Raw genomic sequence first — 21,633 nt, 5'->3', positions numbered from 1 at the left:
CTCCTGTCCTAGTCTCCTGAATGACTGGAATTACAGGAATGTGTCACTGTGCCTGGCCACAAAGGTTATTTTGGAAAGAAGTCAAGCAATATAATTTTTTAAAACATTGACCAGTTTTTCCTGGATTCATGCCCAAAATCTTAGAAAAGCTAATATATTATTAAATTTTCATACAATAAGCAATTTTCTAACCTTGATCTCATTATCCTATTTTATTTTCTTTTTAATGTTTGTCATAATATAAAATCATATTATTAATAATTTGTTTATTATCTCATAATTAGAATGTAAACTGTTGGGCAAGGACTATGCCTACTTTGTTCAGTGCTATATAGTGCTTGCCATGGTGTAGACACTCAGTAAATAATTGTAAAATGAATGAATGGGTGGATGGATTACTTACCAAATGCTAACCATCCTACCAATCTGGTTCTGGAACATAATTGATTAAAGGGTTAAATAGTCTTAAGTATGATCTCTATGGTTTGAAAGAATTATTTGTTCAATAATAATGCCCAAGACAATAAGAATATGCTTAATAAATACCAAAATATAAGAAGAGGGATGAGGACTTTTTTGTTTCTCTGATTGTTATACTCAAGCAGGTGTACACCAAGTTAGTTAATCATAGATGTAAAACAGATTACCATTTTATACAAGAAGTAACCTGACCTTCTGCTACCAGGGATTGAACCCAGGGGTACTCAACCACCGAGCTACATCCTCAGCAATTTTTTTTTTCCTTCTTCATTTTGAGACAAGGTCTCACTATATTGCTTAGGGCCTCACTAAGCTACAGAAGGGCCTTGAACTTGGCAATCCTCCTATCTCAACACCCCGCTTCCCATTGCTAGGATTAGAGGCCTGCGCCATGGTGCCCAGCTAATAAACTGACTTTTAGGCCATGTGTAACTAGTGCCCGTGTTACTTGCAGTTAATTGCTCTGCGTCAGAATACAGATGCCCTGATTTAGCAGGACAGGTCTGCTATCAAGGCTCACCCTCGTTTTAAAGCAGGATGCTGAAAATTTACCATCGGCATCAGAGTTTCAGGTTACCTGGCTCTCTCCCTATTGCTCACCTCCACCCTAGTCTTTCCCAGCCCCTAGAGAGATCCTAAGCTAATCTTTTTGAGCAAAATTGATAAGTCTAAAAGTATACTCTGACAAAACAGACTTTAAGTTCTTATTCCACTTCCTCTCCCTAGTTTTCAGTAGCAGAAATGCCACCTGTCCCTGAACTGGTAGCCCCTCAAGGACACCTCTCTTCACCTCCAGCACTCTGTCACACAGGAAGCATTCAGTATGTGTTCTGTGAACTCTTTTGGTGATGGTGATGGTGGTGGTGGTAGTCCATTTGCTCAGGGTCTGTTTAAGCCGCTGAGCTGGCCTCAGACTTGGGATCCTCCTGCCCCAGCCTCCCAGGTGCACATGACCACACCCAGCCAAAGGAAGACTCTTAGGTACACAACTTCATACCTCAAATCTTGATTCTTCGAAGTGACTCCGGAGCAAACTTCAAATCCAGTTTAGTTTCTCTGCCATCATCTCACATGCTTCTGGATCTCCTCCCTACTGCTTGCAATCACTGCATGCATAGCAGTAGCAAACGACCTTTAACCTTGTCCTACATGATAAAATCTATTTTTTTTTAATTTTGTGAATTAAAAGGTGTACTTAGAGGCTGGAAACGTAGCTCAGTGCTGGAGCACTTGCTTGTCATGCACAAGCCCCTGAGTTCCATCCCCAGCATCCCCAAAACAAACAAAAAACCAGGCAGACTTGCATTTTGTTGAAGTCTAAAAGCACCGCTTTTGCCTGCTGTTTCCTTCTGTTCTACAGATCATGAGGCGTCAGTATCTTAAAGGCATTGTTCTTCAATCAGTGTTATTTCAGGTATGATTAAATTCAAACACAATGGCCCTTTTTTAATGGGAATTACTTATGGAAAATATTTTTAATCATTCTTTTCAGTTGTTTCTCCCCTGTTCTTTAAAAAAAAAAAAAAAAAAAAAAACAGCTTTCACCATTTTTGTAGGAGGAAAAAAAAAGAAGAAGAAATGTCCTTGGGGGATAGGATGTTCTGGTTTAATTTTCACTTGCTCTGGTGGCCTCTCCTGTTATTTTGCTCAACAGAGAGGCAAGTTCTCTGACTCTTGGATTCACATTTGGCAAAGTAAAAATAATTTAACGGGGCTGGGGTTGTGGCTCAGTGGCAGAGCGCTGCCTCTCACACGTGAGGCACTGGGTTCGATCCTCAGCACCACATAAAAATATTGTGCTCATGTATAACTAAAAAAATATTTTTTAAAAAAATTTAAGTAATTTAATGTGTGAATGTCCAAAGCAGCCACCCTCCCTCTAGTCACATCTTCGCCCTCATCTCCTTGTCATCCTTCCTCCCTGACTGTCTTTCCATCTTCTGTTCCCCACACTCCAGCCCCAGGTCCTGATAACTGTACCTGCTTCAACCATCAGGAATGGATTTGAAAGGAATAAAACAAAGGAGAGATGGTGGGGTCTACCAGTCCCTTTTCCGCAGCATAAAAAGTGTGGGAGTCTATAGAGGTCTTCACATCATGGGATAAAAGCCATTTTTAGACACGCACACACGCGCGCGTGCGCACCTACCCCAGAAAGGTGTGCTCATGTGTGCTTGTGTGTGTGTGTGTGTGTGTAACTATTTTATGACTTTCTTAGAGTACAGAGTGGCAGGTTTTATGAAATACAAATTTGAATTCTGTTAAATAATCCAAGAGAAAATGTCATTTTCTCAAAAATCTCCTCAAAGCTCTATTCTGAGCTTGTTTATTCAGCAAACATTTACTGAATGCCTACTAAGTATCAAGCACTGTGCCCGGTGCTGGGGAGACTGAGATGTTTCAAATCACATTTGCTCTGCCTTCAAAAAGCTCACCCTCTCACGCAGAGCCAGACAAGTGAGTATGATGAGCGTTGTGATAAAGGAAGACCCCAAACATACTGGAGCCCTCAGAAACGGCTTACAAGCCAAGTTCAAGGTAGCATAAACTCTAGGCAGGTGATTGCACCATGAATCTGCATCTCAGATGTGTAATACCAGATGCTTAGTGGGGACCTCTAGATAAGAGCAAAAACCCATTGTCCAGGGCATGAGAATAAAGTTTATGTCTCCTAGTTAATATTTTTCACTATATCGTAAAATATTCTTTCCACTAAAGATTTTGAACAAACATTACAACATTTTTTTAATCTGTGGAAATTTATTTTTTATAACGGAAGAGTGTTGTAATTTATCAGGTTAGCACACATTGACTTAAAGCAGTCCCTAATCATATTGGAAATTCAAGGAACTATCTTATTGGTTCCTGGATGGTAATGTTTTAAGGTTAAATTATACCCAAGCCATATATTTGATCTTGGTAAAATAGAACATGATATTTCTTCTTCATCTCCTGAAATAATTCTTCAGAGTTGATGTTGGCCCTCTCATCTTCATTGGCAAATAATCTGCATATGCTGCCTAACTGCATAAATTAACAAATTGATCCTTTCCATCATGAATCTTACAATGTGTGCAGTTCAGAGCTAGATACAGTGGCACATACCTGTAATCCCAGCTTCTCTGGAGCTGAGGCAGAAGGAGCCAAGTTTAAGGCCAGCCTGGGCAAGTTAATGAGACTTTGTCACAAAACAAAAAAATAAAAAGTGCTGAGGATGTAGCTCAGTGGTGGAATACCCCTGGGTTCAATCTGCAGTACCAGGAAAAAAAAAGGATGCAGTTCAGAAATTCTGGGAGCGGAGTACAGTGGTCATTTTCAAAGGGACTGTTGCCTGATGGGACAGTGTAACAAACAATATTTAATTTGTTTGGGCCTACTTCTCAGATCACATTACCCTCTTTTTAAAATTGGTTCATTAAGGTCTGGGGCTATAGCTCAGTGGTAGAGTGCTTGCCTAGTACATGTGAGGTACTGTGTTTGATTCTCAGCATCACATAAAAATAAAGATATCGTGTCCATCTACAACTAAGAAAACATTTTTTAAAAAATTGCTTCATCAAGTTATCTTTGGAGTTTTTAATGTATTTTATACAGTGAAATTGAGTATTTTAAAAAATTTATTACCTGAGGCTGGGGATGTAGTTCAGTGGCAAAACAAGTCCAAGGCCCTGGATTTGATTCCAGCAATACACACACACATGCACACACATGAAAACGTAGCGCACGCACACACCCCCCACACACACACACACACACTTTCTAATTCACTCGAAACGGGTATCTACTGTTAGGCTAAAGTGTTACCTCATTTCATTGCCTTTTGCATAATATTTGAAGACTTTTAATTTCTGATAGAAAACTGCCCTGGAAAACTAAGAATTCTTTTATAAAAGAAAAAAAATTAGGAAGAAGCAAGGAATTATACCATTATCATTAATTATTATATTTATATTTAAAGTAGATTAAAATTTTGGACCTGTTTTTGAACTACCTTCTAAAATAGCATTGTTTGTAAAATATATCTTAGTGGGTAATTTCATTACACATGTATCAACTAAAACAACGTGATTTTGAATTTTTAACTTTTCCGCTGTATTCCAATTTCTTTATGTTTAAAAAACTTACAAAATATAGCATGGCTTTTAATTTGATAACCAGGGTTCTAACCTCAAAATACTGATTTCTATTAGAAATGAAACAAACTAATCAATTTACACTAATTTGGGCATGAACAAGTTTTATTTTGACCTGACATGTGGGTGACGTGAATTCTACTGTCACTAGTTTATCTTCATAAACCACATTTTTACAGTGTGAAACTTAGCTGCTACTGCATATTTGAGGTCTCCCGCTCAATCAGTGTATTTAATTTGTTAGCCAACTAATAGTCACCAAAACTATGACTTGGTAAGGTTATGTATAAAACCACAGGCATCTGCCTCCTGTCTCTCTTGTGTCTGCTGGCATTTAAGGCTGTATGCCTTTCTGTGGCTGTCATATTAAGGAAGTTCAATTTTGGACATAAAGATGATTTATAAATAAATGTACAGTAATGAAATGGTAGCAGATCCCAGGGCCTTCCTCTTTAGAACCTTACACCTGGTGCAGGAATCCCAATCATACACCTTATTCCCTGTGAAATTAGTTCAGATTTCCCGGAAGTAATACAGAGTAATTTTAACCCACCCCCTGAAGCAGTTTCTTGTAAGTTTCAATTTTTAACCAATTGTGCATGGTCTGGTAGAACTTCTGCAATGATGGAAATGTTCTACATTGGTGCTGCCCAACCTGGTGGCCACTAACTCTGGCTACTGAATGCTTGAAATGTAGCTGGTCTCACTTAGGAACTGAATTTTATGCTTTGTTTCATTTTAATTAATTTTAAATTAACTTAATTTAATTCATCTTAATTAAAATAGCCACATGTGGCTAGTGGCTATCTTTTTGAATAGCACAGCTATAGAACATCCCAGGATGGCATGTTTATTAAAGATCTCTTCATTTTTGAATTTTGACACATAAATGGAAAAAAAAGGTCTAAAAATAGATGAAATAGATGTAACGGGAGATACCTTCCCAATATATCAAAACATTTTAAATTATAAGAGGAAAAAGAAAATCAGTCCAGTGATAAGTTTAATCTAGAACTTGCTTTTACATAAAAATCTGGGTGTATAATTTAATTTCCTCCAAGAAATATATATGTTTTGGCTTTTCAAATTTTTAGACAATAATAAAATTTTATGTTTTCTAAGCCTCTTTAGTTCCTATTTTCTGAAGAAGGAAAGGGCAATTATTAAAAATTTCAAGGAATCGTGGACAAAATGCAAAACTGACTTCACAAATGGTTTTCCTTCTAAAACCCTAGGGAAGTAAGGAATGAATTTCTCCTTCCCCATCTTAAATGTGTTGCTCTTTAAAAATCCCCCACAGTTGTACATTTTTTAGCTGCAAATTACTCGAGTACCTTTTTTACCTGAGGGGTCAGAGCTACTCACTGACTGACCATCTCATCTTTATAGAGAGGAGCTTTGTCCTTTGAAAGCATTTTCCCCTTTAAAAGTCATTTCAGTTGCGTTTAAGAAACATCCATTATTATCCTTCCAGGGAATGTGATTTTTCACTGGGCGTTAGAATAAGATTAATCATCTTCGCCTATCAAGAAACACAGGCTTGATTAAATCAGACAAGGACATTAAATTCCAGCTTTACTCACTCTGGTGACATACCGACACCGAGTTGAGGGAGAATTTGTGAAAGTATCATTTGGCTGAAATTGTACGCCTGTCTCTTTAAATCTAAAAAAAATCCTTTCAGAAGCTGTAGAGAGAAGGTGCTAGAACTGTGTACGATCATGACTGGAAAGCAGGATCCCTCAGTGACTGCCGAATCTTCCCAGCACAAGATAGAGAGGCAGTTCGGCACACGCCTCCACTGGTTCTAGACAGAACGATGATCCTACCGACCAGATCTCAAATAAAATTCAATTGAGAACGCAGATCTTTCAAGGGAATGAGGCGGAGGCTCGCTTTTATGTCAAAAGCCACCAGCATCCTCCTTGCTAGACATGGACATGACATTTTTAAAGGAATTATTTGGTTACAGCGTTTTAAGCAAACTGTTCTGAGAAGTCTGTACATTGCATTGTTTTTTCTGTTCTTTTTTTCTTTTGCATATATGTAATTCTGGAGGTAAAGAAAAAGCCTGCCAGGGATTCAGAAGGCATCCCACTAGCGATCAGCTGACATTCCTAACTGAAGGCTGCAATGTGTTGCTTATTCATTTTGTACCGTGGGAGCTGCGGGGACTAGCAGAGAGCTAAACTATGCATTTCAAACAGCAGTGCTTGTGCAGAAAGAGGGGTGAGAGAGAGGCAGCCGGCGAGGAAAGAGCACAGCTGGACTTTCTCCTTGTTTTTATCCATTTCTGCAGGATCATGTATTCATAAGGGATGAGGCGGGCCACGGCGATCCCAGGCCTGAGCCGCGGCCTACCCAGTCAGTTCAGAGCCAGGCCCTCCACTACCGGAACAGAGAGCGCTTTGCCACGATCAAATCAGCATCTTTGGTAAGCAAACACCCCTCTACCCACCTTCCCTTCCTTCCCCTCCTCCCCGTCTGGCAGCCTCTCGCCCTCCCTGAGCCTCTCTCGGCTTCATGGATGGAAGGAAGGGAGTCAAGAATGTTTTCTCCCTTCTAATAATTTTATTCATTTTAGAAAAAAAAATCTGTTGGCATAGCAACCTGAGCTCAGATATTTTAGCATTGTCTATGGCATGGAAAAAAAAAAAAACCTTTGTGTGTGTGTGTGTGTGTGTGTGTGTGAGTGTGTGTATATATTTGTATCTGCTGTATGTGCAAAATATAAGGCCTTTGAGATGAGTGGCTAGCCTGTTTAATTTTTTAAAAGCTATCTGTCTTTTCATTGAAATAAATAATGCTAAAAATGTTCTTAAAGGTATTGATGTATGTGCATGCAGGGCACTGCTTCTTTTTGTATATTGCATGTGTGTCTGTAATGTACACACACACACACATGAAAAGATAAAAAACAATTTTTAAAAATATATGGTTGCTGGCTGATGTCTCTAATTGGAGAAAAATCAGATACTTGCTACCCAGGGATGGATTGCTGGTTCGTTCTGGTTCATTCATTTATTTATTGCAACAATGGTAGTGGCTGCACTTCCCCATTTAACCCCTAAAGAATTTCCGGCACCAATAAAGCAAGAAGGGCTTTTAGGAGAGGAGAGGGCTGATCGTGGAAGAAAAGGGGCTGTAGGATTCTTCAGCATTTTTACTATTGCAAATGTGATTGCTGGATGCCCTTGTAGTAGCAAAAGGGGTGTGTGCTGGAAGAGTTAGTTTTCATGCCTCCTCCCCTTGGCCCCCCACGCGTGCGCGTGCGCGCTCACACTCACACACATACACACTCACACACACACACACACAGACATCGTTTCATCCTTGGCATTGTAAACTCTCTTTAATCTTTTCCTCCTTCATCTCACTTCTCAGCCAAAAAATTATTGAAATATTAGTTGTTTTGCCCAAATTGATGTTAGAGGTCACATGGGCAGAAAGAGTTAGTATACACTGCTTGGCTATTACATTTAGAACCTATGATGACATCATCGGAGGCCGACCCAGAAATGATCATTTTTCTTGTCCTATTTTTCAAACCCAATTTCTACTTTTATTTCTCAAGTCTTCCAAGGCTCTGATTATCTTTGAAATTTAGAATGGATCATACTCTTGAAAAACCCAAATATAGGGAAAATGGAAGTTAAAGCCCCTTCATATTTTGCTCATGCCTGCTGCTGTCTAAAAGCAAGCAATTTAATTTAGACTGCTTATAAATAATCCCACTCTTAAGTTCCTTTATGGAGAAGTTTCTTGTAATGCTTTGAAAGGTAATTTTTCATTTTCAAGGAATGCTCTGCTGTGTAATGGAGATCTTAAAATGTCCACTATGTAGTTGCTAATGATTGTTAAGCACCTAGAAATGTGCTTTTGAGTCTAAATAAAGCATCATGGGATTATTAAATAATAATTATCTTCCTGCCATGATGTCTGACAAAAGAATACATATGGTATTTGAGAGCACCATTGCTACTTACCACAGACTCTGGTGAGACTTGTACCTTTATCCAAACCTGCTCATGTAGAAGTGAGAGAAGGAACGGTGAGGGAGCCCCGAGCATTGGGACACCATGAGCTGGTTTCTGTGGAAGCGGACATTGTACCAGGTGGCCTCCCCCCTCCGGGACAGGTTCTCCTTTTCCCACGTGCCACACCCTCATTCCCACATCATATATTCATGACTCTCCTCCCTCCCTCTAAGCTACTACTACAGTCATGCCAGGATAATCTCACGCTGGCATCTGTGAACTCACCCAGGGCCACTCTGTGTGTATCAGCCATCACAGTCTTCCTGTCTGGGGAGGATAAAAGCTGCTTCCCTACCAGGCCATTCAGGCGAGGGGCAAGGTCCTCAGGAGCCCCTCTGAATCCTACAGGCTTCCTAACGCCCATCCAGAGAACTGCCCAGCTCCATGTCTCGGATGGAGTTTTGATTTGCTGAAGGGCCCCTGCCCTCATGTAAGTTAAAAACAGAATAGCTGATGGGCTGTTGCTTCAGCCACAAAAGCAAGTATTCTTGTGGCTACCCTTCCAAATGTGATCCGTGGGGGTCATGACAGGATGGTTGAAAGTTTTGCAGAGCTCAGGGGCATTTGTATCTAGTGGTTTTGAGGAAGAAAAATAAATCAATGGAAGAGAAAAAGGGTATGGGATTATATGGTTCCATGCCCCATTTTGGACAATCTAACTATTGGTGTGGCTATTTTAATATATATTATCAAGGGCTACTGCTCTACCACCCATTATATTATTTTATTTTAAAACCTTCCAAAAGAAGTATATAACCCAGGACACTGAAATATCATAAAGAAATATTTTATTTTTAAAAAGATGTCGTGAATCCTCTTGTGTTTTTATGGATCCCAATTCAAATGAAAAGGACTAAAATGGCATAAATAACTTCAAAGTAAGAGCAAGATCATGGGGAAATGAAGGTCCAGTGTAACGAATAATCAAGTTGTTGTTGAAGTCTTGCCTCACATCTCATAGCTGGTAGCAACACACATTGATTGATATGGGTTTTACTCTTGCTTTATACCCTTCCAGTAGAGGTTCTATCAAGCCACAGAGGGTTCCAAAAGTGAATAGCAAAGAGAATTTAGAAGTTAGTTTTTTAGTTATGAGGAACAAATCATGAGAGTGTATTTTACATTGACTTGAAAATTAATTTTAAAAAATTACTGTTCCTAAATTTATTTTACAACACTACCTCTTCAACATATACCACAAAGGTAGGCCTCTTTGGGGCAAGGTCCAAAAGAGGCCTACCTTTGTGGTGTCTCCCCTCGTTAATATTTTCTAATCATGCTTTTGAATAAGGTGATTCACAAGTGTATGAAGATCATGAGTGACAGGCTCACACTGCTGGCTGCTTTTATTATTTGGGCACCTCAAAACTGAGATCTGGGGGTCCTCACACACTGCTACACACTCCAATTTATAACAAAGGAAAAGGAAGGAACACCAACCTGGAAACCAGAGGAAACTTTAGAATAGTAATTTTTTTATTATAATCTTCCAAAGGCAGAGATTATTGGCCTTACTCTGAAGAGTTTAAAAAAAAAAAAAAAAAGGAGGACATTTACATTTTTTTCTTTCATTTTCCTTCTTCTGTGAGAAAGTTCATACTAAGCTGATTTGTTATCTGGAGAAAGTTGTTTATATAGCTCTTCAGAATTATGAATCTGTCTCCTTGGCCCTTTGAGATGTGCATTGCTTAAATTTTTATTGTTGGTGAATGGAGATCCTCATGTTCTAATTATATTAATGACCCATGAGAATGTTTCAGCTCTTGCTACATCTGATGCCATCTCTTCTTAAAATTTTGTAGTGTGTGGGTTCCTGGAAGTTTCCATAGTAGTCATTAATGTAAAGGACTCCAAGACCATATATATCTACCCGACAACTGAGTTGTTGGCCCTACAAAGGAATTCCCAGTGGACTGCAATGGTCTCACTGCACAGGTGTGGTAGAACACATTAGGGACAGCCGTGTAAGCGTAAGAGGGACACTCTGATCTGGGAGTTCCCAGAGAAGCACAGAGGAGAAAATGGTTATTGTTCTGTCCAGGCAAATTCTTTTACTTGACTTTACTAGATTCAGAAAGGGGTATACACTTGGAGTTGTCAAAATGTAGTCTAATTATTTAAATAATTGTGAAATTGGATATTTGAGTCTATTTGATGCATAAGAATACAAATATATTAGAGCCTCCACAGTAAATGCTACCATTTCACCTCTCATGAGCCCAGTTGTTGTTGTTTTTTTAAATACTTGAAAATGTGTTCCCTTCCTGGACAGAGTACCAGAGGATACTTAAGGAAATATTGCCTGGTCTCCTTCCTTATTCTTTACTTCTTAGCTCTCTGAGGTCATTACTAATAGATACCATTTTTCACTGTGCCAGCCCACGTGGCCCAAGTCTCTCAATAAACATGTGCCCAGTGAATGAATGAATAAATGAATGAATGAGGTCTCTTCCTGCCCTGCTGTCACATGAGAATTTGGATTTGAAGTGTGCATTGCTGAGTTATTCATACAATATTTTCTGTTACAAGGCAGAATAGCCTAATATCAGTCATTCCTTTCAGTAAGAACTTAAAGCACCTTTTCCTTAGGTGTTCTAAAGAGGGGACTGTCACATCTCTAATGCCAAAATGTGACTCATTGTATTCTTTTTAAGAACTTGCCATAAATTTCATTTGTGCTAAGTGCTGAGGTGGCCACTTTTATCATATGCATCATTTTGATTCTTACAAATAATTAATCTCGTAAATTGGCTTTGATCTCTTAAGAGGGTGACATTATCAGCCACCATGCTGAACATCTACTATGTTCAATAAGTTGCTTATTGGCCTTCTAGTACAGCGTTTTGTTCATAGTAGGCACGTTTTATACTTTGTATAAAATGGTTTATTTTAGGGCCAAATTTTGCTGGGATTAAATAAGGAAGCTTTGGACAATTTTTTTTTTTTTTTTTATTTCAGTCCTCCTTATGGGTCATTATTTATCACTTGCTCTTTTTTTTTGTAACACATCCCAGGTATATGAAATAGGTAATAATTCAGATTCAGAAATTATACAAGGACTGGGGATGTAGCTCAGTAGTAGACTATGTGCTTAGCCTGCTTTAGGTCCTGGGTGGTTTGGTCTCCATCACCCAAAGAAAAGAAACTGCACATACTTTTTTTTTTTTTTTTTTTCCTTTTTTGTGATGAGCGTTGAACTTGGGCCCCACGTGTGCTAAGCAGGTACTCTCCACTAGCTGCACCCTTACCCTGGACTTATTCTTACAATCCACAAACTGGGTACAGGGAGAATTTTATTGTTAAACTTGTGCTTGCTCTTGGACCCATGCACTGTCATCTGTATCTCTATCACCAGACATGGTGAGCAGAGGGTAGAGACACACTGCTCAGCCTCGCAGGAGGAGGGGAGACAGCACGCAGTGAACCTTTCCTGTGTGTCGGGGACACCTGGCCAGGCACTTTGACATGTGTCATCTCACCCAGTCCTCCGGTCCTGTGGAAGATCATCCTAGGTCCTCTGTACATGTGAAGACCTCATGGGGTCAAGTCCTTTGTCCAAGGTCAGTTGCATAAGTGAAGGACCCACTGGGTGTGGCGTGATGGCACTACCCCTTTGTGTTTTTTCACATGCTGAGGCTATCATTGTGAGAACTTGTCACTGCATCTCTATAACTTTTTCTCCTTTCAAGACTTACAAAAATCGTAGTTTAAATTTACCCCTCTCACCAACTTTGACTTTTTGGGGGGCTGATTCCCTCTATTACTTCATAACAGAAAATAATCATTCTTTTTCTGCCTTGGTGATGTGAATTCCCTCAGGCAATTCAAGAATCATAGGACCCTGGTTAAAACCCCAGGCCTTGTAAAAATTAAAGAGGTAAATTATATATGAAAGCACTTTGTAAACCATAAAGCATGATAAAATTAATGGCTTTTTTAAAAATTCTGTTTACCAAGTAGCATATTGTTTAGCCACACAGTGTAAACTTAAAACACACAGGCATACAAAATGTAATTAACATTTTTTAAATATATTTCATGTTAAGCTTCACAAATGAAACATCTAGTTATACTTTTATTTAAATTCACCTGTTCACCTTAAGTATGTATAAAACTGAGTGTCTCCCTGTGTGCCCAAAAAGACAATTTGCAATTTAGAAAGTTTGATTTTGAAAATGGAAAGAGGGAGGTAATATTCCGAGGTTAAAAAGGTGATTATCCAAATCATGGAAAGGGTCTGAAAGCAAAATGTGACTCCTGGAATTAATGTACAGTGACAGCGTGGCAAGCTTTGTCACCAGTGAGCAGTAGAATCAGCTCTCTTTACAGGGCCCACCCACCTGTTCAGCTAGGAAATATTTCTTGGCTCCATTTTCTTTTATCCCTAGCCTCTTGGTTTAGGGAAATGGCCACTCTGAGAATATCTGGCTGGCCACACACCAGTGCTTGCGACTTGTTTTTTTAAATGTGTCATGGTAGCCTTAGTGTGTGTCCTGCCTCAGCTTTGGGAATTCTATTATAGAGGGAATGCTAAAATAAGAAAAATTGGGGTCTGGGTAAGCCTATCTCTTTAACTTGTTACCTGGGAACAGGAACTACTGGGATGTTTACCTGAAATTAATTAATTAATTAAATTCAGAAAGGGCTAAATGGTATCCTTACTTTTTTAAAAAAATATTTTTTAGTTGTTGATAGATCTTTATTTTATTTATTTATATGTATGTGGTGCTGAGAATCAAATCCCAGTGCCTCATGCATGCTAGGCAAGCACGCTACCACTGAGCCACAACCCCAGTCCCTAAATGGTATCCTTTCTATTGATTAAAATCACTTTTTCCCTAAAGTTATGCTTCAGGAAAGCATAAGCATGAAGGAGTGAAGTTTATACATACATCCCAAACTACTTCTTTCCTTGTCTCCACTGAGAAGTAAAACTATGTAAGAAAAAAATAACAGCAGAGCTGGAGTATGGCTCAGGGCTTCGCCTGCTCAAGCCCCTGCCTGGGTATCATCCCCAGCACCCAAAATAAATAAATAAACAGCCTGCTGTTATGATGACAAAATAGATCATTCATTTTCTTTAGAGTGTTAGATGCCTTTTCGGAGTTGCTATCCTTTTTTTGATCTTGAAATACCTTCTGTTCTTACTCCTCATACTTTAAGGAGTTTTGTCCTTCAGAAAAGAAAAATGAATTTGAACCCTTGTGTTTGTTTCAGCTGGAAACATTTGAAAGTTCAGCTAACGTTTAATGGTCTACAGTGATGATACTCTCCCGTTACAGAACAGCACTTTCTTGACAGTAAGGACTCCGTCTAGTGTGCAGGGACACCTTCGAAAAAGAGCAGAGAAACAAACTGTTCTTTGTATAAAATGCTCTTTGACCCATAAACTGAAAATAGTACAGAGCATTAATAGCAGCATGAAATTTTCCAGTAAAACTTGTTTGGGGGTTAGGGTGGGAAGAAGTACCTATGTCCATGGGAGTGACTGAATCACCTCATGAAGTACAAAACTAAAGTTATAATCTTGTAATTAAATTTTTTATAAAATAGGAAAAATGAGAAGGAACTGATCTAACAGGACACTCTAACAGAAAAATAAGGAAGGATGGTAAATTGAAGGATGGTCTAGAAAATCAGAGAAGTTTCCACAGAAAGAAACAAGAGATTCTAAGATTTTTGTTCTTACTATTCAACTTGTTGGATATTTTCTAGAGGATAAGTTAAGGAAAGGTTACCAGGAAAAGCAGCTACCCAAAAGTCATAGAAATGCTTTCTCCTTTGTAAGAAAAAATTATTATAATTTGTTAACATCTCTTTTGTGAGGAAGAGGAGGAAGGACACAGATGATTTAAAAGAGCTCTCTCTCCCCCACTTTCCCCCCTCCCTCTTCACCCCTGGCCACAAGAATAGGAAATAAATCATATTCAGACCATTTTAGAGGAATATTTAAAGTCCTTTTCACTGTTAGAGTCATAATTCTAACCAAAAAACAAAGAAAAAGAAACAAAACTAAACAAAATAATACAGTGCTTCTCAACTGGAGGGTATTTTGCTCTGCGCAGCACATCTGGCACTATCTGAAGATATTTTTTTTAGTTATTGATTTACCTTTATTTATTTACTTATATGTGGTGCTGAGAATCAAACCCAGTGCCTCACATATGCGAGGCAAGTGCTCTACCAACTGAGCCACAACCCCAGCCCTGGATCTTTATTTTATTTGTATATATATATATATGGTGCTAGGAATTGAACCCAGTGCCTCACACGTTGGAGGCAAGTGCTCTACTGCTGAGCTACAACTCCAGCCCCATGAAGACAGTTTTGATTGTCATGACTTGGGAGCTGCCACTGGCTGTGAGTGGGTCCAGGGATGCTGCTCACCACCCTCCTGTGCATCTCCCACAACACACAGTTATCCAGCCCCTTGTCAGAAACCTCCAGGTTGTAAAATGCTGGTGTGGTGGAAATAGCACGGCTCTGGAATCTGACAGAAATGGGTCTGAATCCCAGCTCCCCACCTCTCCCTGTTATTAGCTGTGTAACCTTGAGCAGTGTACAACTGGCACAGTAAAAATGTATTCAAGCCTATTTTGACCAAATATAATAAATAAATAAATTACTTCCCTAAACTGCTCAATGTCTTCATCTACAAAACGGGAGCAGTAACACCTTTCTTGTGACTGCATAAAATGAATGGGATGGTTTTGAGGGATCAGAGAAGTGGGAAGCACACCCAGCACTGCGCCCCCCCCCCCCACAGGAGAGTGTTGGCTGTATGGACGGTGCCAGAACAGGGAACACCGGCGGGTTCTATTCTGCCTGGAAAGTTTTCCCTTGTGAACCTGGTGATCTGAGTTCTGTTCCCCGACCCAATTCAGGTTACACGGCAGATCCATGAGCATGAGCAGGAGAACGAGTTGCGGGAACAGATGTCAGGTTATAAGCGGATGCGGCGCCAGCACCAGAAGCAGCTGATCGCCCTGGAGAACAAGCTGAAGGCTGAGATGGACGAGCACCGCCTCAAGCTCCAGAAGGAGGTGGAGACGCATGCCAACAACTCGTCCATCGAGCTGGAGAAGCTGGCCAAGAAGCAAGTGGCTATCATAGAAAAAGAGGTCAGTGTGTGTCCCCGCGCCTTCGCCAAGCCCTGTCTGTCCCAGTCAGCGGGTAGCAGGAGCAGGGTACCTATGGGGCACCTACGGGTCAGGGGGAACAGGATTGCTGGGAGGTGCTACTTAAAGTTCTCATTCAGAGATAAAATACTAACTGAAGACCCATTCAAATACATCCTCGCTGGTGTGTCTCTACCCAGAGGTTGCCACTCCCTTCTGGGGACTCACAGCAGGTTTGGTCCTGTACCTGCTGTGTCCAGTTCTCTTCAAATGGTCCCATTTAGAGGGGATAGTCCCTGCCAGTGGCTGATGTACTCAGGATGGACACCCTCCCAGGGGTGGCAAGAGATTCATCTAGCCAAGATTTGGGTTTTCTAGAGAGCACCTCCCTTCCTTATGCAAATTTTAAGCTAAATTAATTATTTTAATTTATTACTTTTTGATGATGCTGGGGCTCAAACCCAGGGCCTCACACACACTAAATATGAGCTACACCACTGAGCTACACCCTTAGCTCCTCTAAGCTAATTTTAAAACAGACAAAAGGGTAACACAAGCAGAAAGTCAAAGTATCACCTTTGTACTGATAAGTGTTCCATATGAAAAAGGTTTTATGTCTGCAGAAAATGGGCCTAGTGACATGAACAAGATTCAGATGACTGATTCTGGCAAAGCTAAAGAGGGGTCCCCTCCTCTGCTGCCCCCATGAGACTCAGCTGCTGTGGAGAAGCAGGGGCGGACATATACGCCCTGGCGATGGAGCACACAGTGCCGGGGCACTTCAGCAATTAAGCCGCCTCTCCATGTGGAAGGAGCATTACCCCAGCTCAGCGGCCCTCAACCTGTGAGGCAGTCTGGCATGGAGAGCTCAGCCCAAGTAGGGGTCATGTCGATTAAATAAACCAGTCAGATTCTTTCTTGGGAATTTGACTTGGCAAATGTGTGTCAAGAATTGTTTCTAATGGAAGGATCTTTGATAATGGAAGCTAAAGGTGGAAAGATGTATGAAAAGAATCATGAAGCCTAATTTCCTGTCTCCTAAGTTCCTCATCTTCCACATACTTCATCTGGAGGGCTCTCCGAAACTTAGATTTGGTTACTTTCAGGAGTCACTATTGGTTGGGTGACCTTTCCAATGGTCTGTATTTTATCCATGTAGGACACCCCCCGCCCCCGCCCCAAATGCAACATGCCTGACTATTGTGGATCATAGCAGGTACCTAAGAAAACAAAATGTCATTAGCCTTCCTGTATACTTGAGATGATCCCACTAGGGAATCTGATCATTGGAATAATTAATTGGTTAGCATTTGATTCTCAGAATAAATCATGGTTATTTATCCATTTTTAAATTTAACCCTTGGGCTGCCAACAATGTGATAAAAATCCTTTATTATAAGTCTTGGTTTTCTTTCAGTTCCATGAATGTTTTTGTGTTCAATAAAACATGATTATGGGTCCAACCTTCATACTTTTCCCATAATTGGGAATGTATTTTTCAGTGATAAATTTTTTAAGATATGAGAATCACAGAAGCCATTATTTTTTATTAATTATTTGTTCAAAATATTACATTATTCAGCACATAGGACTCTTCCTGCACTGGGGAATGTAGACATCTGAATTCTGTGTGAAAAACAGGCATCTTTGTTGTTTTCTCAGGCAAAGGTAGCTGCAGCAGATGAGAAGAAGTTCCAGCAACAGATCTTGGCCCAGCAGAAGAAAGATTTGACAACTTTCTTAGAAAGTCAGAAGAAGCAGTATAAGATTTGTAAGGAAAAAATAAAAGAGGTAAGGGTACCAGTGTTTTAGTCACCAGGTTGCCATTAAAATGTTGGGGACTCAAAAAATCACTCATGTGCCTTGTGATGGGCATATTCTCATCCAGCTCACACTTGACATTAGAATCACCCTGATGCTTATTAAAAGAAATAGCTAACCCACTTGTAAATTTTTGGATTCAGTGGGCCTGGAGTGAAGTCTGAAAATGCATGTTGTAACAGGTCCCCACACAATGCTGAGGCCGCTGGACACGGTTCTTGCCTGCTTCCAGCTTATCCTCCACGCTTCAGCCACAGGGGTCTTTTCCCAATTCAAACCCAGGCTTATTACCCCAGGGCCTCTAGTCCCCTGGCTTCCCATTGTTATTAGGACAGATCACCATGGTCAAAGTCCCTGCGTGGCCTGCTAGAGGAGTCAGCTCCTGCCCTGCTTCCCCCACTGTGGCCCTGTACTTGGCTACTCCACCCACAGTAGTCACCTTTCAGTTCCTCAAACGTACAAAGCCCCTCCCTTCCCCCAGGTCTTGGCACACTGTGTTTCTTCCACCAGGAGGTTCTCCCTACCCCAAGCCCTCCCCAGCCACAGTTCGGTTCAGTCATTTCCTATTCCTCCTCCTTGTAAGATTTAAGATTGATTATAAGGACCTTCACTCAATATCACTTTCCCTGGGAAGATCTTCCTACCTGCCTCACCCCAAACAAGACAGGTACCTCTGGTTTCATAACACCAGAGTATTTACATATTTTCTTTTAATATTTTTTTAGTAAATAGGTTGGTTCCATAGCTTAGCTATTATGAATTGAGCCACTATAAACATTGATGTGGCTGCATCACTATTGTCTTTATTTTTATGTGGTGCTGAGGATCAAACCCAGTGCCTCATACATGCTAGGTGAGCACGCTACCACTGAGCCACAGCCACAGCCCCAGCCCTTTTAAGTATTTTTTAATGATCGTTTGAGTTCCTTACCATTAGCTGGTAAGCGTCATAAAAGAGAGGAAGTCCTTTTTTGCCCACAACTGTATCCCTAAGGGCAGTACATGTGAGCATTGGACAAAGGAATGAATGATTCTGGACCTTTTGGTTGAAGACCGCCAGTGGACTCAGCACAGTGAACTCCCATTTCAGCTGAACACTCAAATTTCTTCAGTTCTCCTTTTATCAGTCCTCACAGGTGAATTGTCTGCAGTTCGATAGACTTTCCTTATCATATGACTTAGGATTTTTTATTTGTAGACTTACTTAATGTATTAAGGTTTAATTAAATACAATATGAGGAATTTCTTTTTTTATATTTATTTTTCAATTGTAGTTGGACACAATACATTTTATTTATTTATTTATTTATTTATTTTTAGGTAGCGCTGAGGATCAAACCCAGGGCCTTGCACATGCTAGGCGAGCGCTCTATGGCTGAGCCACAACCACAGCCCCCCCAGGGCGTTTCTTTAGTAAATGAAATCATGCATTGCCCTCATATTCTGATTTGTAGGTTAACAATACAGGACTTACCAAGGCTCGTCTCCAATTCTTTTTCAATTAAGAAGGGAAAGCAAGAGGCTTGGGGGTGGGCCTCAGGATCTTATGCCCTGCCCAGGTAAGCCTCTGGTCACTGTTGGGCCTGACAGAAAATTGTCTCTGATCCACACTGGCTATCTGAGAAGAATCTCTGGAACCAGCAGGTCTAGAAAGCTGGGGTATAGACAAATAGTCTAATGAAGAAAGTTCACATTCTCCAAGTGATTGGCTTGTTATTATAACTGAAGGATATTTCTGGAGCACAGAGCTTGCCTTGATTTTTCTTTTTGTCATTGTTGTTGTTGTTGTTATTCTTTTTAGTCATACATGACAGAGTCTATCTTGATGTATTTATGCACATATGGAGTACATCTTACTCTAATTAGGATCCCAGTCTTGTAGCTGTACATGATGTGGAGTTACACTGGTTGTGCAGTCACATGTGAACATAGGAAAGTTCTGTCCAGTTCATTCCACCATCTTTCCTAGTCCTATCCCCCCTCCCTTCCCTTCATTCCCCCTTGTCTAATCCACTGAATTTCTATTCTCTCTGCCCTCTTAATGTGTGTTAGCATCTGTGCATCAGAAGGACCATATGACCTTTGGATTGAGGGGATTGGCTTAGTTCACTTAGCATGATAGTCTCCAGATTCTTCCATTTACTGGCAACTGCCATAATTTCATTCTTCTTTATGGCTGAGTAATACTCCATTTCATATATATATACCACATTTTCTTTATCCATTCATCTGTTGAAGGACACCTAGTTTGGTTCCATAGTTTAGCTATTATGAATTGAGCCACTGTAGACATTGATGTGGCTGCATCACTGTAGTATGCTAATTTTAAGTCCTTTGAGTGGTATGGGTCAAATGGTGGTTCCATTCCTTGTTTTTTGAGGAATCTCCATAGGTTAACAGTAGTTTTTAATTAAAAACAGTTTTTAGTAATGCACTATGCATTACTATTTTTACGATAACAACAATTATTGAAATTAGCATTTAATGAATATTTTCTAGGTGCCAGACACTGTGCTAAAGGATCTACATGCACTGATTTATAAAATGAATGCATCTGCATTACACACCACAGGTACGCTCTAAGCCCCTGCATAGAGCATTCCCTGTGGTGTGTAATGCAGATGTGTTCATTCATTTTGCCCTGATTTCTCAATAAGAAACTCTTGAGGTCTTCTCAACTGGGAATAGAAATAATCTAACTCTCTGTGTTCGCTGGTGCCTCGGAGGCCATGTTTTCCAACTGCAACCACTCTTTTGAGCTTTTATCACTCTGAGATACTAGGAGATTGCATGAACCCTACCTTTAGGAGATTCTCCCACAGAACAGAGGCCCCACTCAACCTGATTGGGTGGCATTTGCTTATAATCCCAGGCACTTGGGAAGCTGAGGCAGGAGTATTGAGCGTGGTTGGGGGGTCCCACTCCATCTCCAGGCTATTCCTGGTTCACCATACTCAGATTCCACAAGGGACCACAAGCCTAAACTTCCTAAGTGCTCAGTGTGCTCCTGAAGGTGGAAACCCAGGGTAAAACCCAATTGGAGATAGCTTCAGTAGATCTTTCTGCGCAAAGCTAATATTATGCCTTATGAAGTAAAGCTTAGTTCAAAGTACTTAAAGGGACATATATATATTAAGATGTTGAGATACTTGAAGGGATTATCCTTGGAATGGCGAAGCCATCTCCGTTTTCTCAATTGTTGATGATAAGAGCTGTGGGTAACACAGGATGCTGGTTGATATCCATGATTTGGGAGTGAATTTTCATGTGATATTTGAATTGAGGTGTGCAAACCAATGGTTAATGCCAAACCTCATAGCGAAGTCAGGGTGTGGAAAGATGAGTCACCCAGCCTCCCTGCTGGCCCAGGCTGCTCCAAGCTGGAAACAGCTTTCTCTTGTAGAGTTTTAAGTGAAACTTGAAAGCCTCACTGGACCAGCACAGGCGAAAGCCAGTTTTCTAGACCTTCTTGGCTAAGGGTAAAAACAATCTGAATAGTATGTGATGCCCGTGTCATGAAACATTAAGTAGAATAGGTGCTAGCAATTAGGAGAGTTTAGCTGTGTGAGTAGTTAGCCAAATATAGGTCAAGCTGCTCATACGAACAAAGAAGAGTACACTGGACTTTTAAAGTAGTCTTCTTAATTTGTCATAGAGCAACATCTTTTTTTTTTTTTTTAGTTGTAGATATACACACAGTATCTTTATTTATTTTTATGTGGTGCTGAGAATCAAACCCAGTGCCTCACACATGCAAGGCAAGTGCTTTGCCACTGAGCCACAACCCAGCCCCAGATTAACATCTTAACTATTCTGATTCACTGCTTTCTTTCCTTTGCTCACATCTTCTAGAAAAATCATGAATTTTTCCCTTTCAAAAATACAGATGAGGACTGGGGTTGTGGCTCACTGGTAGAGCGCTTGCCTAGTATGTGTGAGGCACTGGGTTCGATTCTCAGCACCACATATAAATAAACAAAATAAAGGTCAAGGGGCTGGGGTTATAGCTCAGCGGTAAAGCGCTCACCTTGCATGCATGAGGCC

The 21,633-nt window shown here is 40.3% G+C and overlaps 1 protein-coding gene across 4 annotated transcripts in view; it reads left to right on the top strand.

The window, feature by feature from the left end:
* Nucleotides 1-21,633, top strand: part of Taok3 (TAO kinase 3) — a 193,484-nt gene that overhangs the window by 152,806 nt on the left and 19,045 nt on the right. For all 4 annotated transcript variants that reach the window (XM_027923219.3, XM_071617055.1, XM_027923220.3 and 1 more), the window contains 3 exons: nt 6,913-7,047; nt 15,535-15,771; nt 17,431-17,559. In XM_027923219.3, the coding sequence (XP_027779020.1) occupies nt 6,913-7,047; nt 15,535-15,771; nt 17,431-17,559 (501 nt within the window). The remainder of the gene's footprint in view (nt 1-6,912; nt 7,048-15,534; nt 15,772-17,430; nt 17,560-21,633) is intronic.

Source organism: Marmota flaviventris, chromosome 1 (assembly GCF_047511675.1).
Source record: "Marmota flaviventris isolate mMarFla1 chromosome 1, mMarFla1.hap1, whole genome shotgun sequence".
Taxonomy (NCBI): Eukaryota; Metazoa; Chordata; class Mammalia; order Rodentia; family Sciuridae; genus Marmota; species Marmota flaviventris.
The sequence above is the reverse complement of the archived record's forward strand: the minus strand, read 5'-3'. Positions and strand labels throughout refer to the sequence as shown.